Source organism: Aethalodelphis obliquidens, unplaced genomic scaffold (genome assembly GCF_003676395.1).
Source record: "Aethalodelphis obliquidens isolate GAN/ISIS:26980383/991018 unplaced genomic scaffold, ASM367639v1 scaffold21, whole genome shotgun sequence".
NCBI lineage: Eukaryota > Metazoa > Chordata > Mammalia > Artiodactyla > Delphinidae > Aethalodelphis > Aethalodelphis obliquidens.
In genome coordinates this window covers 20,383,359-20,404,026 of record NW_020837965.1, presented here as the reverse complement: position 1 = coordinate 20,404,026, position 20,668 = coordinate 20,383,359, and the positions used below count along the sequence as shown (strand labels likewise).

Here is a 20,668-nt window from a genome sequence, read left to right as displayed (position 1 = left end):
GTCAGTTAAGAGTTAATTATTAAGTACTACATTCATGTTTTCCTCCCTAATGATCAATTATATGAAAAGCAAATACCTGATTATGTGAGATATCAATTAAAACTAGGCTGCTGCTAACGGCACAATTAACCAGATATAGATCTTTTCTAAATGTAACCAAAGTAAATTCTTTCGCAAATCTTCACTTAGAGCTATAACTTACAAGTAGAAATAATAATATCACTGAAAAAACCAAAAACAGTCAAAAGAAACCAGCCAACTGTGGGATTGTGCTGTTTTTTTTTTTTTTATTGTGTTTTCAATGGAGAAATACATCATCTGTTTACAAAATAGCTCTTGAAAAATACAAGGAGTACAGATACTATAAAACAAAGCAAACTCCAGTCATGAGACACTACGTACATCATGCGAAAGCAACAGTCTGATCTCCAAGTTATGAAAACTAGAATTAAAAAGTCACTACACAGAAAAGGTCCAAGTTCCCAGCTTGGCAAAACTTGGGTTCAGTTACATGAAACATTTAATAAACTGAATTCTTTTTCCCCAATGTGTAAACAAAATGACAAGACTAAATCTGTGCCTGGCAATTTCAATCTAACTCTGAAGCTACACAGAACACACAGACACCTTGTAGACTTCACCTGTTAGTCTGACCATCTTTTCTTCTTAGGTGGTAGGAGGAAGGGCAAGGTGACTGTGCAGAGCAAAGATGTGGGAAGTAGAAATACTGTATACTAGACATTACAAAGTATGGTGAAAAGAAAGCCTCAATTAATGCATAGCCTAAGGGGGAAAAGACTACACTCCAACTTCGGAAAATTAATTTAGAAGGATAGGGGAAGAGTTTAAGTAATTGCAGTTTAACATGAAAAATGCACGTGTGATAGAATGGAGCACAATGGAGGATTCATAAAACATGCTCATCAGAAAAATCTGTTAGGTTTGCTTTGTCCAGATTAAGAAAGAATAACTAAGCTTATCAACATCTGGCATCCCTCATATCCTGTAAAGATGAATGCTCTGCTGCTTAATTATGTGGAATTATTTATTGATAGGATAAGACAAAACGAAAAAAGGAGTAGAGAGCTGACTAGATGTCAAGTGCTTGCTAGAAATGATTTTTAAATGTTTCTACATGTAAAATTTACTGACAAATTTTGGTCAACCATTTAAAAATAAAAATTTGTTTAAAATTCTTGGAGAAAATGCCTTTTTGCCCACATGTTTAAAATTGAAAATCAACTTTACTATAGTCAGGAGTTCTGTGGAGTGTACAAAATTCCTCATATTTAGAGATCAAATGGCCGTCCAAGATAGATATCATGTTTCACAGGCATTATTTTTAGTCACCCTAAAATTTCAGCCATGGGACCAAAATTTAGTGTTCTGTGCCATGTGGCCACAGGGTCACTGGTTTCACACCATGGCTTAAGAAAATACTGGCATTTTGTTTTTTATGAAAGAAGTCCTACCTTATGCATACAAGCAGAAAGGGGAAAAGAAAAAGAATGGAGAGGGAGCGAAACCTTTGTTTCAAAGACAAGATACTGAAGGCAAAAGAATACGGAGCTTTAACAAGCTCAAAGAAAAATATTCGTTGGCTGATCGCTGATTTGTATGCACTCTAAACAATTCTATAAATAAAACCAATATAGCATTTCTTAATCATGACCCCCATCAAAACGAAGTATCTCCTAATTATTCTTTCAATGTCAAATATATACCCTAGAGTCGACATTTCATTTTTAAAGGTTACAGCTACCTCATAGATGTACTCTTATCCTTTCTCTGAAGTATAACAGTACACCACTGCACAGTGGCATCCAATTTGAAGACTAATGGTAAAGGAAATTCTTCAGGAAAAAGTGAAAATCCATCAAGCTGAAAATCTAAAATTAGTTCTACTTTCTAATAAAAAAAAATACATAAAAGTGCATCATCACAATAAGGAATTCTTATGCCAGTTTGTATTGCAAATTTTCCAAACAATGCAGCAAACATAAACCCAGTCCAGATGTCAATTATGAATACAAATATAGCTTGAGGTTTTTTTTTTTTTTTAAAGGCAGTAATTTTTTGAAATAGTTAATGTAACTGTTGCTAACACAATAATAATAGTACTCCTGGCTTCACATACTAACCTGGACTTCCGATCAAGTGCTGATTAGCCCAGTAAGGGAGGTCACAAAAAAAACCTAAATCCATTTTCAGTCGTGTCTAGTCTTGTACCCTCCATTCTCCTTTCTTAGCATTTGAAGACAACAGGTTGGCAGATATTGTTTATGGACCCCTGAGGTTGTTTTTACCGATTCAATCTCAGTTTTATTGAATTCTTGATAACAGGAATAGGATTTGCAGGGAGAGCAGGGATATCAGAAAGGTCTGTACTGGATGTTTTCTGAGAATAAAAGCAAAGAACACAACATTGTTCAAAGTACTATAACTTAACAATGAGATTTACTTCCCACTGCTTTACTTCCTAAGAAATAGATAGGACCTTAACATAACTATTAAAAATTTAAAGAAAAACACTCCAAAATGTTTTCAAAATGGAGTGTAAATAAACATGCCTATTACTATGAAATTGTTTGTTCTAACACTTGTAGAAATTTTCAAGTAAGTAGCAATATTTTAGTAATATTTTAGCAATATACAAAAACTAATTTCAAATACAGCTTTAATAAACACACTCCTCCAACAACCACCTATAATATACTTATTAAGTTCATGTTAAGTTACGTTTACTTGTAATAACACTAACAGCTGTAATATTAACTGGCATCGGAGCACCCCCATGTGGGAGAATACTTAAAGTTCACCTTACACACAGGAGCAGCAGTAGCAGTTAACAGTAGGGAATGTATTATTTTCTGACCCTGTAAATTAAAAATTAAATCTACACAACTGAGCAATAATTTGATTATTCAAAGTTTAGGGAGGTTTTATTATGTTAAAAACAATTAAATCACAAAGCCTTCTTTAACATCCAAAAACATAGAGATGGTATTTTTAAGTGTTTTATTATGGAAAATTCCAAACATACACAAAAATAAGAGCATTATATAACGAACATCTATGTATTCATTATCCAACTTCATCAACTGTCAAATCAAAGCCAATCCACAGTCCTCACACCTTCACTCCCAGATTATTCTGAAGCAAATCCCAGAGATCCTATCATTTCATCTGTAAATATTTCAAGTTTATCTCAAAACAAGGATTCACTGTTAGACACAGTCACAATATTATAATCACCTCCCCAGAAATAAATATGACCCTTATATCACCAAATATAGGGATGTATTTTTTAAAAACTTTTTAAATCAATATAATCATTCCTTTTATATTATATAACTGGGTGATTTTTCTCTCAATGGCTCTAGGGATCTTTTCATTAGAAAGAAAATTCTAATTCCTTATAAAAATATCTAAAAGGCAAACACCCACGGGTACGAATCATGATAGTGATGAAGTCAATAAGACAAACTATGAAAATAGTTCCCTAGAGATTAATGTGGCAAACCAAAAGGCATGCAATTATAACCACAGAACTTAAGTTTGACAAACAAGTTTGTCCATGTATCAGTATCAAGCACAACACTTCCTAATGTTGTTGGGAGTTACTCCACCCCACAAAATTTTTATTTGGTAAAGGCTATGAAAATAAAAGACATTTCAGAAAGCAGTCATAATATTTATATCACTAGGGACTATGAATGTTAACAGCCAGCAAAAACATGTTGTAAAATGATCACATTAAAATAACTCTGAACCACAAAGCAGCACAGTATCACTGTATCATCAGTTCAGCAGCATCACTGGGCGGCAGCTGTCATCTCAGTTATTTTGTAGAGGTTAACCAGTCTAATGTCTACTTAAAGAAAATATTTCCTTTATGTCAGAGTTTGACCTAGACTTTGGAGTGTATTTAATTTGAAAGGATTCAAGAAGAAAACAATTATTTCACAAACAAAATGAAGGTTCACAAATCAATGAAAAGAGTCCAGGTGCCTACTGTATGCAAGGGACTGTCACAAGTAGAATTTCTAGGACAAATGAAAAAATAATTTTAAAGAACTATGGATTACACTAAATTAATAATTGAAAATCGGAGGTGAAAAGTGAGGCAGAAGCACATTTTGAAAATTAAAAGGTATTTTTTTAAAAATCCATGAAGAATGGTTTTAAGTTCTAACTTAAATTTCACTCTCTGACCTATGAACAAAACCTCTACGTGAAGACATTGTGCAGTGACAATTTAAATGATCTGCAATATCAAACAGCATGTAAGGGGAGGAGTTAGCATCCCGACAGTGCGGAAGAACGGTTCCATCATTTCCAGTGCTCTACCTCTGAATACAATAAATACATCTGCAGGCTGGCAATTACTTTCACAAAGATAACTTTATTCAACTTCTGGATATGCTCATTTTAATTCATTACACAACACTAATCTTAACAACATTTATAAAATTCTCCTTGCTTTTTGCACTTAGTACCTGAGAGGCCAACAGGGAAGCCGCTGTCTGAATGGTTTCTGATTGAGTTGTACTTGTCTCTGTATCAAGTTGTTCCTGTGAGACAAAGAGGACGGGGGAGGAAAGAGACTTAAAAAAGGATAAAAGAACATAACTGGGTTTGGTGGCTAATAAAAAAGACAAATTGGAAGACAGGACGGATCAAGAGAAAGATGTGACTACATTACAAAATCATCTATCATCATCAAAGGGTTAATCATTAAAAAAAGCCTTGTAGGTTACTTAACCATTTCAGATACACATAAATGTCTATCTGCCTACTTAAACCTTATAAGGCATGGTCAAAATATCTCATGACTTTTCCAACCAACTCCAACTTGGACATTGTAAACAAGCACTAATTAAAGACACGTACATGCATATTATAAAACGTTGCCCAGACAATAATTAACAGAATATAAACCCAAGCTCAGCTTTAGCTATGTGAAAAAAATAAAACTCATTCAGTATTATTAAATAAAACTACCCAGAAGCACAAAAACGGCTCCCAGGCCTTTAATTAAAAGTAGAAAATGTCTCTAAAACATTCCTCCTTCCTTTTGGTTTCTCTTGCCCTTCTCAATAACCAATGCACTGATTCTACTCTAAGAATCATCAGAAAATACAGGGTGAACTGTTGTCATTCCACTGCTCTAACCTTTTTTAAAGCAGTGCCCATAAATAATACATATACACACACACACAAATGAAAATAAACATACAAAAATTTGAATTTCTATAAAACTATATAATAATAATACAATGAAATATCAAATTTCTCCTATGAAATTGAAAAGGGTAAACAGTGTACTAGAAATGGAAGACTGCAGTCTCTCTGAAGCACAACTTAGCAATACATATTAAGTTTTAAAAGCATCTATTTGTCCCAGTAATTCCTCTTTCATTAATTTATCCTAATAAAATAAACATAAATGGATGGCAGGTATTTAGCTACAGCCAACATCACAGTAGAAAAGGGCAACTTCCTTTTTTAACAGAAACAACTGCTAACAATAGGGAACTGGTTGAATAAAATATGGTAACAGCCTTAAGACAGCATTCCATGCAGCTATTAGTAATATTTGTCGATTATTCAATGGCATGAACAATTTTTCTTGGTTTACAGAGTGAATAAAGATTTGAAAGCAAAACGCACTGGTATATATATGCACACACAAAATCTATAAAGACACCAAAAGAATACTTGCTAAAATATCTATCATGGAAATCAGGATAATTTGGGGAAAGGAGGAAGATTTCCAGTTTTTCTACAACAAGGACAAAAAAGTTAGAAGTCTTCAGTACATTTCAGTTTCTGAAAAAATGACGTTCAAAGTCTAATACGTTGGCTAAACCAATCTTTCCTACCCCATTTACCTTGATTCAAGCCCCTTGCGCCACAGCTTCTAGCCAGAACTGTGTGCCAAAAACTGGTTCTCTAAATATACCACACTCTTACCCCAATAGTGAGATGAACTTCTCATCCTGTCCTACCCCAAATCCTCTGTATCCTTCAAGGACTACCCCAAATCCTATGTCTTCCTTCTATGAAGCCTTTACTAATTCTGCAGTCTTGCCTCTCACCACCCCCACCATCCTCAATTACTTTTTCTCTGATAACGTAATTAACCACTTCTACCCCTTATCTTCTCTACTTAAATATAAGTTCCATTGAAAACAGGAACATCTCACTCATCACTCTATTCCATTTGGTATCCACCAGATAACCCCGCATCTAGTAGGACCTCATACACTTGAGGAATTAAATTTCAGTGCTACAAATTAACACTAAAAAGGGACAAACACTTCTCTAAAAACAATACTGGAAACCTAAAACCTATAGAACGAAATACAGTGCAATGTTATAGACATTTCTATCACATCTCTGTACTCTTAATTGTGTATGTATTCCAAGGCTAAATTAGTATACCTTTGTTTCTGTTTTATCATGTCCACTCAAAGCAAGACAGTTAGCATCTTCACTTGTTTCATCCTGTTTTTAAAAAAAAAAGCTTTATTCTCTAAAATGAAAATTTAGATTATTTGCCAATCAATGCTTTAATTTATAAAATTTTTTAAAGTATAAAAATAATTAACCTGTAAGATCGATCAAGTATGTCCTTAAAATAGGTTACTGGTTCACTTAATTTTTTTTTTTCATTTTAACCAATTTGGCTTCAGTTTCTACCAAAATTTTAAAAAAGAACACGAGGAAAACTGTTATTGTTGATCATCACCACCTGAAGTATATTCCCCAAACCACTAAGTTCATAAAATATTTTTTGTAAGGAAGAGAAAAAAAAGAGTTCCTTAATCAAACAACTTAGGAACTTGGAATACTATCACCCCCTTTCTGGGAGATTCACACACATTAGCACATAAAAGGTTCTGAGAAGTTCTAGAAAGAATCTTTTAACTTTCCTAAACTGAACCACAGAATCCCCCTGGCTTAGTATGTCTTATTAACATCCTGAAGGAGGTCTGAAAAATGTTCTCCTCAGGTCTTATTTTTTTGATTTATTATAATGCTATTTAAAACAAACAACATATTTTTTTGGTAAAGAGGGAAAATGGGAAACCAAAAATGGTTATACTTTCCCATTCCTGCAGTGACTTGCAATAAACATCACTTTCTTAAGAAAAACAATTTCGGCACTAATTTCTCTGCTCTCTTTACTAGGTAGAACTAAAATTTAATTTTAAATGTGGCTTTAAAACAAGACATAGAAACCACGGCTAACCTACAAGGTAGAAAAGATTTAACACCAATATCAACCAATTCCCATAAGAACTTTATTTGTATCCTGCAAACATACAAACTTAAAAAATAGTAACGTAAGTTACAACTGGGCAAATTTCAATACCGACTGGATATGTGACACTATGGAATCATTATTAATATCGGTACATATACTGATCGGTGTATACATACACCGATCAGTATATGTACCGATATATATATCACACACAAATATATATGGTGATAATATACTGTAGATGTGTTTTTGAAATATTTATGGTTGAAATGACATGCCTGGGATTTGCTTCATAACAATGGGAAAGGGAGTAGATTTACAGATGAAAGAAGACTGGCCTTGAGTTGTTAACCATTAAAGCTAAGTGATGTAAATATAACTTGTTCATTACAATTTTGTACATGTTTGAAATATTCCATAACTTTAAATATATATATATACATATAACATCATTCAGCCATATAATTCAGGTGACAAGGCACACTTTTTTCTATTTTTATTTTACATTTCTACCATCTATATGTATTTGAAAAGCTTTAGTATGTGATAAAAATTAAGTAGAACTAAAGTACTTGACAATACCTGAAACTCTCCTACCTGTATACATGTTAGTATATTATTAATTGAGTAGGACCAGTGTTTCTTTCTGGTTTACTAGAATTTCTAATACCAAATACTCATTAACGGAGAATGAACGACCCAGTAGGAGACCTTCAAAATCAGAATATTTGTAATAATCTTCTTCAACTTTAGCACCATGAGATTTAGGCCTGGGTTCTAATCCTGGCTCTGACTTTAATTAGCTTTGTAAACAGGAAAGCTACTGAACCTCCAGTTCTTCTGGGAAAGGAGATTAGTCTATGAGATAACCTAAAGTCCTAAGATCCCTTACATATCTTGAAATGCTATTTTTGTTAGTCAACTCCATGGAGCTGCCATAAGCAGGACTCAAACTGTGAGAAAATACATAGCACAGAAGATTGCTGGGGGCAGGGGGCGGGGAGTGATGAACCTATATTTTTAAAGATACTTAAGAAACATGAATCAAGGATTTTAATTTACTTACAGATTTGAATAAAAACTATTAAAAAAAAAAAAGCAATGACATAATCAGGGACATTTGAGCCCTGACTAGATATTTGATATTAATGAATTGTTCACTTTTTTAGGTGGGTTTACTTTGTTTATACTTTTCTCTTTGTAATTATTATCTTTTAGGTACACGATTTTAAAAATACTAAGGAAATGATATGACTGAAGTCTGGATTTTGCATCTACATAATGCAAGTACAGGGGAAATGGAAAGGAAAAATAATTAAGGGTATAGTGGCTGAATTCACTATACCTGAAATTGCATGATGGGTACATGGGTACATGAAATGATTCTCTTGTGTATATTTAAATTTTTCTGTACTAAGTTAAAAAATCCTATATTCCTATTGCCTCTCTAAACTAGACATGAAACATGAGTGTTTTCTACCAAGGTAAGTGCTAACGAAATTATAAGCATTGTACTGATATATATTGGAACTCTCACAGGGTAAGGAATGAAGCCATTAACATTAAGGAAACAGAATGACAGGTATCTAGAGTTATGCTTACATATACCTTACTAAGGCAAAAAGAAACGTGAATTCTGAAATGCTCTGACAACTCCCAACAAATATCAATAAACAGAAAGTGGCATTACACCAAAACTACATTCTTAGGTTGCTGTACAACACAATCATGTAGAATGGGGGCTTTTAATAAAAGATTACTAGGCCTGGAGAGTCTGATTCAGTGTATCTGGAGGAGGCCCTAAAATCTGTATTTTATAAAACAAAAACAAGCGCTTCCCTGGTGGCGCAGTGGTTGAGAATCCGCCTGCCAATGCAGGGGACATGGGTTCGTGCCCCGGTCGGGGAAGATCCCACATGCCGCGGAGCGGCTGGGCCCGTGAGCCACGGCCGCTGGGCCTGCGCGTCCGGAGCCTGTGCTCCGCAACGGGAGAGGCCACAACAGTGAGAGGCCCACATACAGCAAAAAACAAAAAGCAAAAACAAAAACAAAAGAGAAACAAACCAACAAACCCTGAAAAACTAATTCTGATGTACAACTGAGGTTGAAAATCACTGCCTTAAGAGATAATTACAGAGACAAATGTATTTCAGAATACATGGTGTAAGATAAGATATACTATGCCCATTTTTCATTTGCATTTAGCATCATCAGAGTGACAAAATTCATTAAATTATTCATGTGTAGTTAACAGTGACTGTTTCCAAAAAATCTAAAACAAAAGGATTCAGAATAAGCTAGGAGTAATACTTATAAAGACAATAATCTTTCACTATTAAAAATCAAACCACTGCATAAGATACCTAGTTTTTTCCACCATTCTAAAGAAACCTTCATGTAATGCACAAATTCCTAAATAAAAAATTATCAACCAAAAATCACAACAAAATTGTTGTTTTTTGGGCTATCATCTCTTGGACAATGGTGAAAGTTTAATTAATAGAAAAACACAATGAGAGTGACTCCAGGGAACAATGAAAGTGTGTTATAAGGCTACTTCTATTTTAACACAAACATCAAAATCAGTGTACACTTTTAATGGTTTTCCTAAAACTATCTGAGACTTTGACAAGGTAAACCAGCCACTATAAAAAGTGGAAGTATTGTTAGAAAATTTCCTGAAGGGCTGGAGGACACAATCATTCAAGGTACCAAAACTAATCTGACTTCGCAGCTTATGGTCAGTGATTCAATAAGAATTCCCTGAGAACCTCTCATATTCAGTGACCCCGTAATATCAAGTACAGTGTAGAGGCTCCAAAACTCCACCTGGATCAAAGAAGCAGAAAACTGTGTCCAAAGGGGCCACCAAAGAATTGGTACACATGAAACATACAGTTATGAGAGAATAATAAATTAAGATGAGATGTAAATCCATGCTAAGTTGTGTTACAGCCTAGACATGCTACAGAAATTTAAACAAGAAACACAGCTTTATGAAAGAGTTAGACACTGAAAAGAGTAGAAAAGGGTGAAAAGAACTCTGGCACTAAAGCACTACCTAAAAATAATCTAAAAGCTTTCCTCCATGCTGCCTCTCAACTTGGGCTCACAAAGGTTTTCTTCCACTGGATTTTAAAACAGGTAAGGTGGTATTCCCATGGCTAACTAACATATAGATACCTCTTCTGTTTTGGTTTTCTTGGGACTCTCCTCTTTATGAGGTGAGGATGTCCTCTTGACTCCTACTATAGGATTAGGTGTCTTTGTTGCTGCATTTCCTGAAGGTCTTGGTGGTGGGTTTACCAGACGTGTTGAAGAAACAACTCTGGAGACCGTAGGCTTTGGTGGTGACGAAATGGCTGGTTGTGTGGCAGTTTGAGGAATGCTTTCACTCGATGTACCTAAGTAGTAAGTACATAAATACATAAAAGTTAAATCATATCAACATCAAGTTACAAGTAAAGCTTTTTTATTTTATTCATAAGTTTACAGGTAAATAATAAAATGGTATTAAAAAACTGAATTCAAGCTACTTAACTAACGAAGCCATCTTTCAAAATGAAGGCTAAAACCAAATATAATGCAAGTATTTTCAAATCTGTCAGTCTCCTTACCCCCTGAGCTTTCACTGGAATTTACTTGTGGCACAGAAACTTCAGTAGCCTGTATGTTGGTCACAGATGCTGCTGTTACAGCTGGAGCAGGACTGTTTCTGCTAAAAATGGGGAAAAAATTAAAAAGTGAAAAAAGCAAAGAGAGGTATAAAATTCAATAATAAAATGTAGTATGTGCAGAAGTTATTCTCTAAAGTAAATGATTCTTTAGTTTTACTTCTCATACGTATATGTACATCAGTAACTAACTTTATTTCATAAAATATAATCAACAATCAAAAACACAGAAACATTCTAAAGCAGTGCTAGTCAAGAGAACTTCCTATAAGTATGACCTATATACCTACGCTACCCAATATGGTGGCCACTATATCGATGCAGCTACTCTACACTTGAAACAGAACTAGTGGGAAATGGAATGTTTAATTTCATTTAATATTAATTAAGTTTAAACTGCCGCATGTGGCTAGTGACTAACGTATTTGACAGAAGAGCTAAAAAAAAATCTGTTCTTATTTGACTTGGGGTAACTGACTTAAATGATTTGGGATATAAGAAAATACGATCAAAATCTGTAAAGAAGAAAATGGTCTGAGAATTAGAAATAAGTTTCTGCATACAAAACGTAAAGGTTCATGAAACCCTAAAAGCCCATCCAGTGGCCCATATAAACAACAAAGGATCTCAAAACCCAATCCCTCCTTCAATGTTCTGGATCCCACTCACTCCTGTCATCTCAGGAAACTCAAATCACCCCTCCTTCACTGTCCTATCCATTCAACTTTTCTGTCTCAAATAAATCCTATACATTAGCGTTTAAATAATCTCATTTTTATTATCTCCTGAAAGAAAAAAGCGAAAAGTCCTCTGTGGTTATTCAGTCTCCTTCAACTACAGCTTATTCAACTCCCAACTGTTGAATGATGATGCCATGAAAAGGTGGGCAAAGCTAGAGGACTTAGATTTTTGGTGCATACATGACATTCACAAAGCTCCACAGAGCTTTGGAGCTCACTGGTATATGGAAGTAAATGAGGTCAAGAGAGTGGGTGATGCCACACCCCCAATAATACAAAGAAGGCATAAAGGACTAACGAGAGAGCCCCGAAAGGCACAAATATCTAACAATTAAACAGAAAAGAAGAACTGGTCAGAGAACAACCACAGATTCAGGAGAAAACCTGAAATAGCAAAGCGGCTAGTACATAATAAATACTCAGTATTTGTTGAGCAAATACACATCTATTTTACATTCATGTGCACAAACTCTAAAGTACAGAAAGGCTTTTATATGACTCCCAAAATTCTTGTTAAAATTTTTGCTTCACTCAAAAAAAAGATGATGAAACCATTAAAAATAAAAATCTGGAAGCTGATGCTGCACAAACGGAGAATTGTTTTAAAACTACAAGACTTAGGGGCCACGTTGATGCCTGAAGTCTTCGGGTTACACGTGACTGGTCTAAAAACACATCACACATTCAAAGTCCAAGAGAATAAAACTAAATTCATCATCTACTGCACCTCGCATGTTCTATTTCATACGAATCCAAAGATTCATCCCAACCTTCATCTTTGCCATTGGTTATACTTTAACAATCCAATTTTTAAAACTGCTTTTTTCAAAACATTAAAATATAACATGCATTCATAAAAGTGTTCATGGTTTAAGTATCAACTCATTGAACAAAGGGATGGGCATAACCGTCACAATTTAAAATAATAGCAGTATCACCAGAATCTATAATAAACAGCTCCCTTTGAAAATACAGTAGTATATCCATTAAAAAATAAATCTGCAATGATAACACTATAAGGATTTATGGAAGTTAAATATGGCTTTCTGTGTTTTAATTTTTGCCAACACAGGCCATGTTTTTCTTTTGAAATAAAAATGTTTAGCTGCTTTAAATGTTCCTAAAAAGACACTTAATTCTTCAAAAGAAATTTCCACTAAAACCAGCCCACATAAATCTCACCTTCTTTAGAAGACCCCTAATATTTTTCATAGATATTTTCCCCCTGCTACACAGGTAATAAGCATCTCCAGGACAGAAACGTGATCTTGTCCCTCTTGTCTGGTTCTCCTTAGCACACCATACAGTTCACCACAGGCAGTAGGTATTTCAACATATGAAACTGGAGGGGTTATTTAAACAGTCACTCCACTTCCTTTCCCTTTTTCCTTACCCCTGAGAGCTGCCAGAACTGTTCAATGGACTGGTCTTCATAGCACTGGTAGGTGAAGGCACAGACATGCTGTTATCACTGTCCATAGACAAGTCGAGGCTGCTGTCATTGAGAGGTGTCAACCTGACACCTTCTGTTGAATGCTGCAATTAATAAAATATTTAATCAAATATACCTTTATTTTATCTAGACCTTTTAAAACATAAACATCTTTTACTTAACTGATAAATGATTTCTACTAAAGAGCACAAATCAATATGTTTATGATAATCAGAAGTGTCATGCTGACTATAAAAGGTGAAGAGCTGGGACACACATACTTCCTGACTTCTAAGGATGCTCAACTTAACTACAGTTCTTCAGTGGGAGAAAAAGCGAGAAAAAAATGCTATAATAAACCTGCACACTGAATGTAAAATACACTGCAAATTAAAAAGCACTTTAATATGAAAACACATGTATCTTAAATCAGAGGACTATTAATACACACACACACTCACATATATATTAGGAAAAAAGTCAATGGTAAAACACGATAGTAACAATGAGTACCTCTGGCCAGTCGAATTAGAAGTAACTTTTTGTTTATAGATTTCAAATTGTTTTACAATGAAGATAAAAATGTATAATTTCTAAAAGAATTATCACGTAGGTACAATTTAGTGCCACTCCTAGCTATTTGTATGAGTCTCTCAAAAGCAAGAGATTTCCAGTGCTCTACCTGCAACTGAGGATTTTAACATGGTACACTTAACAGTGTTAACTATCCTGTTAGAATAAAAGCAAAACTAATTTTCTGAAAACTAAACTTCATGACCACATATAAATCCTAATGTTGGTCCTGCTTCTTAAAAATCAAAGCACTCAAAAACAGCTACATGGTGCAGGAAAAACCAAAAGCTAAAAAACTATAAATGGTGCTATGGGATAAAAGTTGATTTCTAAATTGACCAAAGTTTCTGTTTTTGCAATCAATGCTATTATAACATCAAATTGATCTCTTCAGCTTTTTTTTTCAGAACACTTTTAGTTTCAAGTGTTCGCTTACCTACAAAAACATTTTAATGGAAATAATTTGCATTATTAATAAAAACCCACACCCCATATGTGTGTGTGTGTGTGTGTGTGTGCATGTATACACCCACACTCCAATTCCCCAAATGACAAGATAATCTAAATCTTTGAGTTAGCACTACAGAGACACCACCTGTGTACATAAATCAATATTAATCAAATGGGGAAGATGAGATTTGGGAGAAGGGAGAGGAGAGAAAGGAATGCCTTTCGTCTATGAAGTCAGCTGTAAAACCAGTTTTCTTAATATTGTAAAATAAGCATCTTTCCTATGCAAAAAGCTACCACTCTCTCTCCCCACCAGACAAAAAATTTGTTCAGTGAGTAAATTATACTCCATTTCACACAGTTACCTGCCTGACCAGGTGATCAAAAAATAACCTGTGAAGTAACAAGCCAGTGTTGGGGATGATCAGTGAACATGAAGGTTTTAACTGGTTGGTCTGAACACATAACCTTCAAGCTGCTTTGCTTTGCCTCTGTGTCTATATCAAGTTTGGCACAAGAGACTTCAATGCCACAAAATCATAAATATTCTATCAAACTTTCTAATAAAGACAAACAAAGACAGAACATACTACAGAGAAATAAACACACATTCTTTGCATGCAGACTTAGGTCCAATTCACATCTCATAGTACATGACCCTGGGCAAATGTTTGAATCACTCTGTTTCTTCTATAATAGAGACAATAGCTACAGGTTACTGTATCATTAAATATAGAATACCCATCTTCTTTACTGGTACAGTGCTTTGCGAATAGCAGTTAATAAAAGGAAACTATTAATAAGAGTGCAAAGAAAAGAGCATTTAGTGTGTGCCAGGCACCCATCTAAACTACCTCTTACAGGCACTGGCTCATTTTAACCTCACAAAATACATAACGAGGTAGGTAAAATTAGAATTGTGATTTTAAGGCAAATCAAGAACATGATATTTGTAATACAACTTGCCAAAGTCTCACAGCTAGGATGCACTGGAACCTGAACCTGAGCCAGGTAGTCTACTGCAAAACCCTTGCCCTTGATTTAGCTACTTTTGTATCATAATATATTCTATGTTTTAAGAAACAAAACATTATGAAGTTATATTAACTTCATTCCTCTCCTCCCAATCCCAGCCCCAGATAATGAACCATCATCACAGAATGCAGCAGTTTTCATGCTCTAATGCATACTTGTATTTCATATTCTATCTTAAAAGATATATTGTAAACTTTATATAAAAGTATCAAATGATATATATTTATCTGTACTTTTTTTTTTTTTTTTCGCGGTACGCGGGCCTCTCACTGTTGTGGCCTCTCCCGTTGTGGAGCAACAGGCTTTGGACACGCAGGCTCAGCGGCCATGGCTCACGGGCCTAGCCACTCCACGGCATGTGGGAACTTCCCGGACTGGGGCACAAACCCGTGTCCCCTGCATCGGCAGGCGGACTCTCAACCACTTCGCCACCAAGGAAGCCCTATCTGTACTTTTTAACCCAATACATTCATATATGTATCTCTAACTCATGTATTTTCACTGATCTAAGTATTCCATTTTAAGAATAAGCCACTTTTTCAGGTTCAAGCCCTGGTCCGGGAAGATCCCACATGCCACGGAGCAACTAAGCCCATACGCCACAACTACTGAGCCTGCACTCCAGAGCCCGTGAGCCACAACTCCTGAAGCCCAGGCTCCTAGAGCCCGTGCTCTGCAACAAGAGAAGCCACAGCAATGAGAAGCCCGTGCACCGCAACAAAGAGCAGCCCCTGCTCACCACAACTAGAGAAAGCCCACGCAGAGCAACAAAGACCCAATGCAGCCAAAAATAAATAAATAAAAGAAATAATTTTTTAAAGTTATAAAGAATAAGCTACTTTTGAAACCACTTAAAGTAAAAATATTATTTTTATTATTTATTTCTGCACTAAAATTTCAATACAATTTCAAATTTAAAAGTCCAAATAAGAAAATCATGGCTAATAAGTTATACAACAGGAAGCATCAACACCAGAACATCATACTTGAGGTTACCACTGTCAGTGATCTTATAGCCAATAACTTTTAATTTTTAAATAATATACGTGTATAATCCTTATGAAACTAAAATGATTTTCATTTAAAAAGTCACACAACTTACTTGATCCACATATTACCTAATTTAACTCTCTTTACCTTTAAAAGGAAAGGAAATTACATACTGATGTGGGCTATTAAATGGATACCAATAAGAGACATTGAAAAGAGAATATAAATATATATAAATTAAGGATATGAAGCATTGCCACTAATCTGAAGTCTGAAGGAAGTGTGTGCAAGAAACCTGATTAGGAGCAAGGTTTCACATAATGGAATTTCTCCATGTAATAGGTTTTCAAAATGCTGTGATCTATTTCAAATATGACTTATTAACTCAGCCTAAATTCTGAAATATTGATAGGCTGGATACATAAAACATTATGTTAGTAATGCTTTTTAAAGTACTTTCTCAATTTACCTTTTTCTTTTTCTGAAGCACATGATTAGGCAGTAGTTGATGGAGTTGCTTTCTTCTTACATGCATTGCAGCAATTTTCATGTCAACCTCAAACATCTTGCTGTTTATTGCTTGCCTATAAACTGTACAATTAGGAAATTGTTACAAGAAATAGAAACATCTTCATAAAGGCAGTTAAACTAACCCAGAGAAGCTATTCTAAAGTACGGATCCGTTTTCCATCAATATTGCCTATCTATAAAATTATCAGGTCAAAACCTATCTCACAAGTGTCTCTTACCACAAGGTGTACATAACGAATAAGAACACATAGTATATTAATTCTTCCAGTGTAAAAACTCTTGAAGTAATAAAAGAGTTAACTCCTTAAGAAATGACAGAACTGGAGGGCTTCCCTGGTGGCGCAGTGGCTGAGAGTCCGCCTGCCAATGCAGGGAACACGGGTTCGTGCCCCGGTCCGGGAAGATCCCACATGCCGCGGAGTGGCTGGGCCCGTGAGCCATGGCCGCTGAGCCTGTGCGTCCGGAGCCTGTGCTCCGCAATGGCAGAGGCCACAACAGTGAGAGGCCCGCGTACCAAAAAAAAAAAAAAAAAGAAATGACAGAACTGGACAAAAGGGGTTTCTTAAATTCATACTTATTTATGCTACCAGTATAATTTAAAATTCTAGCTCGAGTATGTAACAACCACAGCAAAACAACAAAGTGGAAAATTTCATTCACTCAGTCATAAAACGATTTACTGGGCACCTATACTGTATCACATGTTCTAGACGTGGGGGATATAGCAGGAAATAAGAGATCAAAAACTTCAGAGTCCACATTCTAGGGGAGAAACACAACAGAAAAAAAGGTAAAATATATTTCATATCAGATCGGTGATAAGAGCTATGGAGAAAAAATTTGAGTAGGGAAGACGACAGGAAGCTCAGCCTGGAAACTGAGATTACAATTGAGTGAAGACTCAAATTAAAGTGAGTGAATAAACTGTGAGTACCTGGTGGAATCTACTCTAGGAAGAGCAAACATCAAGGGCAAAAGGTCCCAAGCATGCCTGGGATGTTTGAGGAGCAACAAAAAGGCCACGGGGAGAAGGGAAAGTAGAAGATCCATAATCCCTTATCTGCAGTTGTAAAATCCCCAAAGCTCCCCAAAATAGAAGTTTTTCCTAAGACTGGCACCAAACCTCAACTGGCAACAAACCCTGATTTGAACTATTTGTAGCTATTTAATCTCTCTACCTATACCTTATGTAAATATCTTACAGAAATGTTACGGCCTTTGACTACCAAATGTCACTCCAGACCCCACTGGGAATATTATTTACTAACTTTGTTACCTTACTGGCCTCAAGACATATGGATAAAGGATTCTGAACTTATTAAGTTTTATATATGTCTATATATTTCTTATTATCAATATAAGAAATGAGGTCAGAGACATAATAAGACGACTAGATCCCATAAAGGCCTGCAAACCACAGTAAAGATCTGGACTGATCCAGAGTGAGATGGGTAGCCATTATAGGTTTTAAGCAGGTGAGACATGATTTGGCTTAATGTCATTTTGGATGCTGACTAAGAATAGCTGAAGGCAGAACAAGAAAACTAAATGACAGTAATCCAAAAGACCAGTGATAAGTGGCTTGGACTAGGGGTATAAACAGCAATTGGTAGCAGAAATCTCAACATACTCTGAAAGTAGGGACAGGAGGATTTTTTAATAGATTAATACCAAGTATGGGGAAAACAGGATTCAAGGAAGACTGCAAGACTTCTAGCTTGAGCAACTACAAGGACACAGCTGTCACTGCCTGAGAGCAAAAAGATTTGAAGAGAAGCTAGAGGAGACCGGGAGTAAGAACTTTGAGTTTTCAACATGTTAAATATGTTTTATTAGAAAATCCCACAAAGTATTCCATTAAAATGTTTCAAGATACAGGGCAACTAAATATTTCCTTCCCCAAATATCTGAAAGTTGCTTTAAAATCTTGATGGTTCATTAGCACAATCTTTGATAAGCAGTTCAATTAGGTATAATGTCCAAAACAAATTTTCTAGTCTAAATATCTCTACATGATTTGTTAGTTCATAAATAGTTTAAGTTGACATCAGAATTTTTACTTTGGAAAAAACCGCTACTCTGGTGTTCAGCAAGTGGAGTTTTCACACTCCAAATCACATCCTATAAAATCTGTATAAGTGCTTTTGTTGTCATAATGGTTAAGGGCTACTACATGATAGGGACACTAAATATCCTTGAACGTGGACAGTTCTTTGCAATGCGCTGTACCACGTCCTACTTACATTCCTAAAGATGAAAAACCTACTTTATCAATTATTTGAATAAGAACTCAACTCAATTTTACATAAAAACAAAGTATTTTTAAGCTGAATTTTCTAGGAAAATTCATGTCACCAATGGCAATGCTGCTGATGGTCTCTGAATCACAACAGGTAACACCTGTATCATAGGAATTCAGCTACCACACTGCAATTACCTACTTAGGTATGTCTTCTAGTCACTGTACCTAAGCATTTACATACTGAAATACATTCTTTTCCTTTTATTTCTCCTTTACATTTAGTGTATGATACTGACATTTTTAAAAAATGTACCGATTTTTGTCTCTCCTTCTCCAAGGAGGTAAAAAAACTTTTACTGTTACGTCTGAATGTCCTTAGGTGAAGACTCCTTATTGTGGACAGGTGAGAAAAACACACACTAAAATTTTTTTAAATGGAAAGGAGAGATGTATGAAAGAAAAAATAATTAGTCCCTAAAGAAGACGCACATTCATCGTTGTCGCTAAGTACATTTACCATTCCCTTGAAAATTTGCGTATCTACATAGAGTCTTAGCTTCTGTCAACTATATCCACCATCTGGTCTTTAGTTAAAACATACTACCTTGTATCTCAGGGTACAGGTCAATCCAAAATGAAGCCTTCATCATTGTATTTCCCACCCATGAATTAACATTTGAGTCTATAAATGACATAGAGGATAAATTTTCTCATGTCACCAGAAGTTTAGCTTCACAAATTTCTAAGGTTCAAGATTATTAAGGCAATCAGACACAGATTCAGTCTTTTAAGACAATCAAATATTCAGGTGGTTTCTAATTTCATAAGTAATCGTGGGCAAATTAAAGTGGTTCAACCATTTAACTTTAGGTCTACCATAAGAGGAAAAAAATCATTTATATATTAGACATGACTGAAACTAATAACTAATCCAAAAATATTAAGGTAATTTTGATGATCATTGTAAAATATTCCCAAGTAATTTTAACAGTTATTGCAAATTCCACTATGGTACACATGAAGACAAATTCAAATATGCAAGTACATGTTTTGATTATCTAAGTAGAGATATACCTGTATCTGTGAAAGACTGAATATCGTAGGTGAGATCAACACTGAGATTTTCAGAGTTTTCTGTTTTTTTAAACACTAACCCAATCACCCACATCGTGCGAAATTCTTCCCTGTAAAATAAGAAGCGTATTACTATAGTTTATCAGGATTTCATGAAAACAGTTATCAATGTGGTTGACAACCTGAGATACATGGAAATACTCAGAAGACAAATATATAAACAAACTAAGTTCTAAACCAAACTGCATCAAAACTCAAATTCCTCCTCCATACCTGCCCTCTATATTCCTATTGCTATATAAAAAACTGGAGTCCTAGGACAAATATACTCTTCATTATCTATGTACTGACAGCCAATATTCTTAATGATAATCCTAAGTACCAAAGGCACTGCAAAGAAAAATTATGTTCATACTAATGAATGACATGTTTTACAAAAATTTGAAACAAAGAAAAGTAGTGTAGATATAAAAATTTAACTAGACCTTAACATACATCCCTTAAACTTTTAAACTCAAATGAAAAGGCCACATGTACAGAAATCTGACCGCAGCATAATAATAATGGGTGATTCAGCTACTTTTCAACATTTAATGATATATCTACTGAATGGATCAGTCTTTTAATAATTAAGATCGCAGCAACAAAATATTT

The 20,668-nt window shown here is 34.9% G+C and overlaps 1 protein-coding gene across 20 annotated transcripts in view; it reads right to left on the bottom strand.

The window, feature by feature from the left end:
• Positions 1-260: 260 nt before the first annotated feature.
• The window catches only part of PAPOLA (poly(A) polymerase alpha), a 57,419-nt gene continuing 37,011 nt past the window's right edge, over positions 261-20,668 (bottom strand). For 10 of the 20 annotated variants that reach the window (XM_027120499.1, XM_027120516.1, XM_027120513.1 and 7 more), the window contains 8 exons: positions 20,015-20,124; positions 16,637-16,758; positions 13,081-13,223; positions 10,891-10,991; positions 10,457-10,677; positions 6,448-6,510; positions 4,500-4,574; positions 261-2,398 (listed from right to left, as the gene is read on the bottom strand). In XM_027120499.1, the coding sequence (XP_026976300.1) occupies positions 2,303-2,398; positions 4,500-4,574; positions 6,448-6,510; positions 10,457-10,677; positions 10,891-10,991; positions 13,081-13,223; positions 16,637-16,758; positions 20,015-20,124 (931 nt within the window). In that variant the 3' untranslated portion in view covers positions 261-2,302. The remainder of the gene's footprint in view (positions 2,399-4,499; positions 4,575-6,447; positions 6,511-10,456; positions 10,678-10,890; positions 10,992-13,080; positions 13,224-16,636; positions 16,759-20,014; positions 20,125-20,668) is intronic. The other 10 variants (XM_027120500.1, XM_027120498.1, XM_027120503.1 and 7 more) reach the window with 5 other exon arrangements.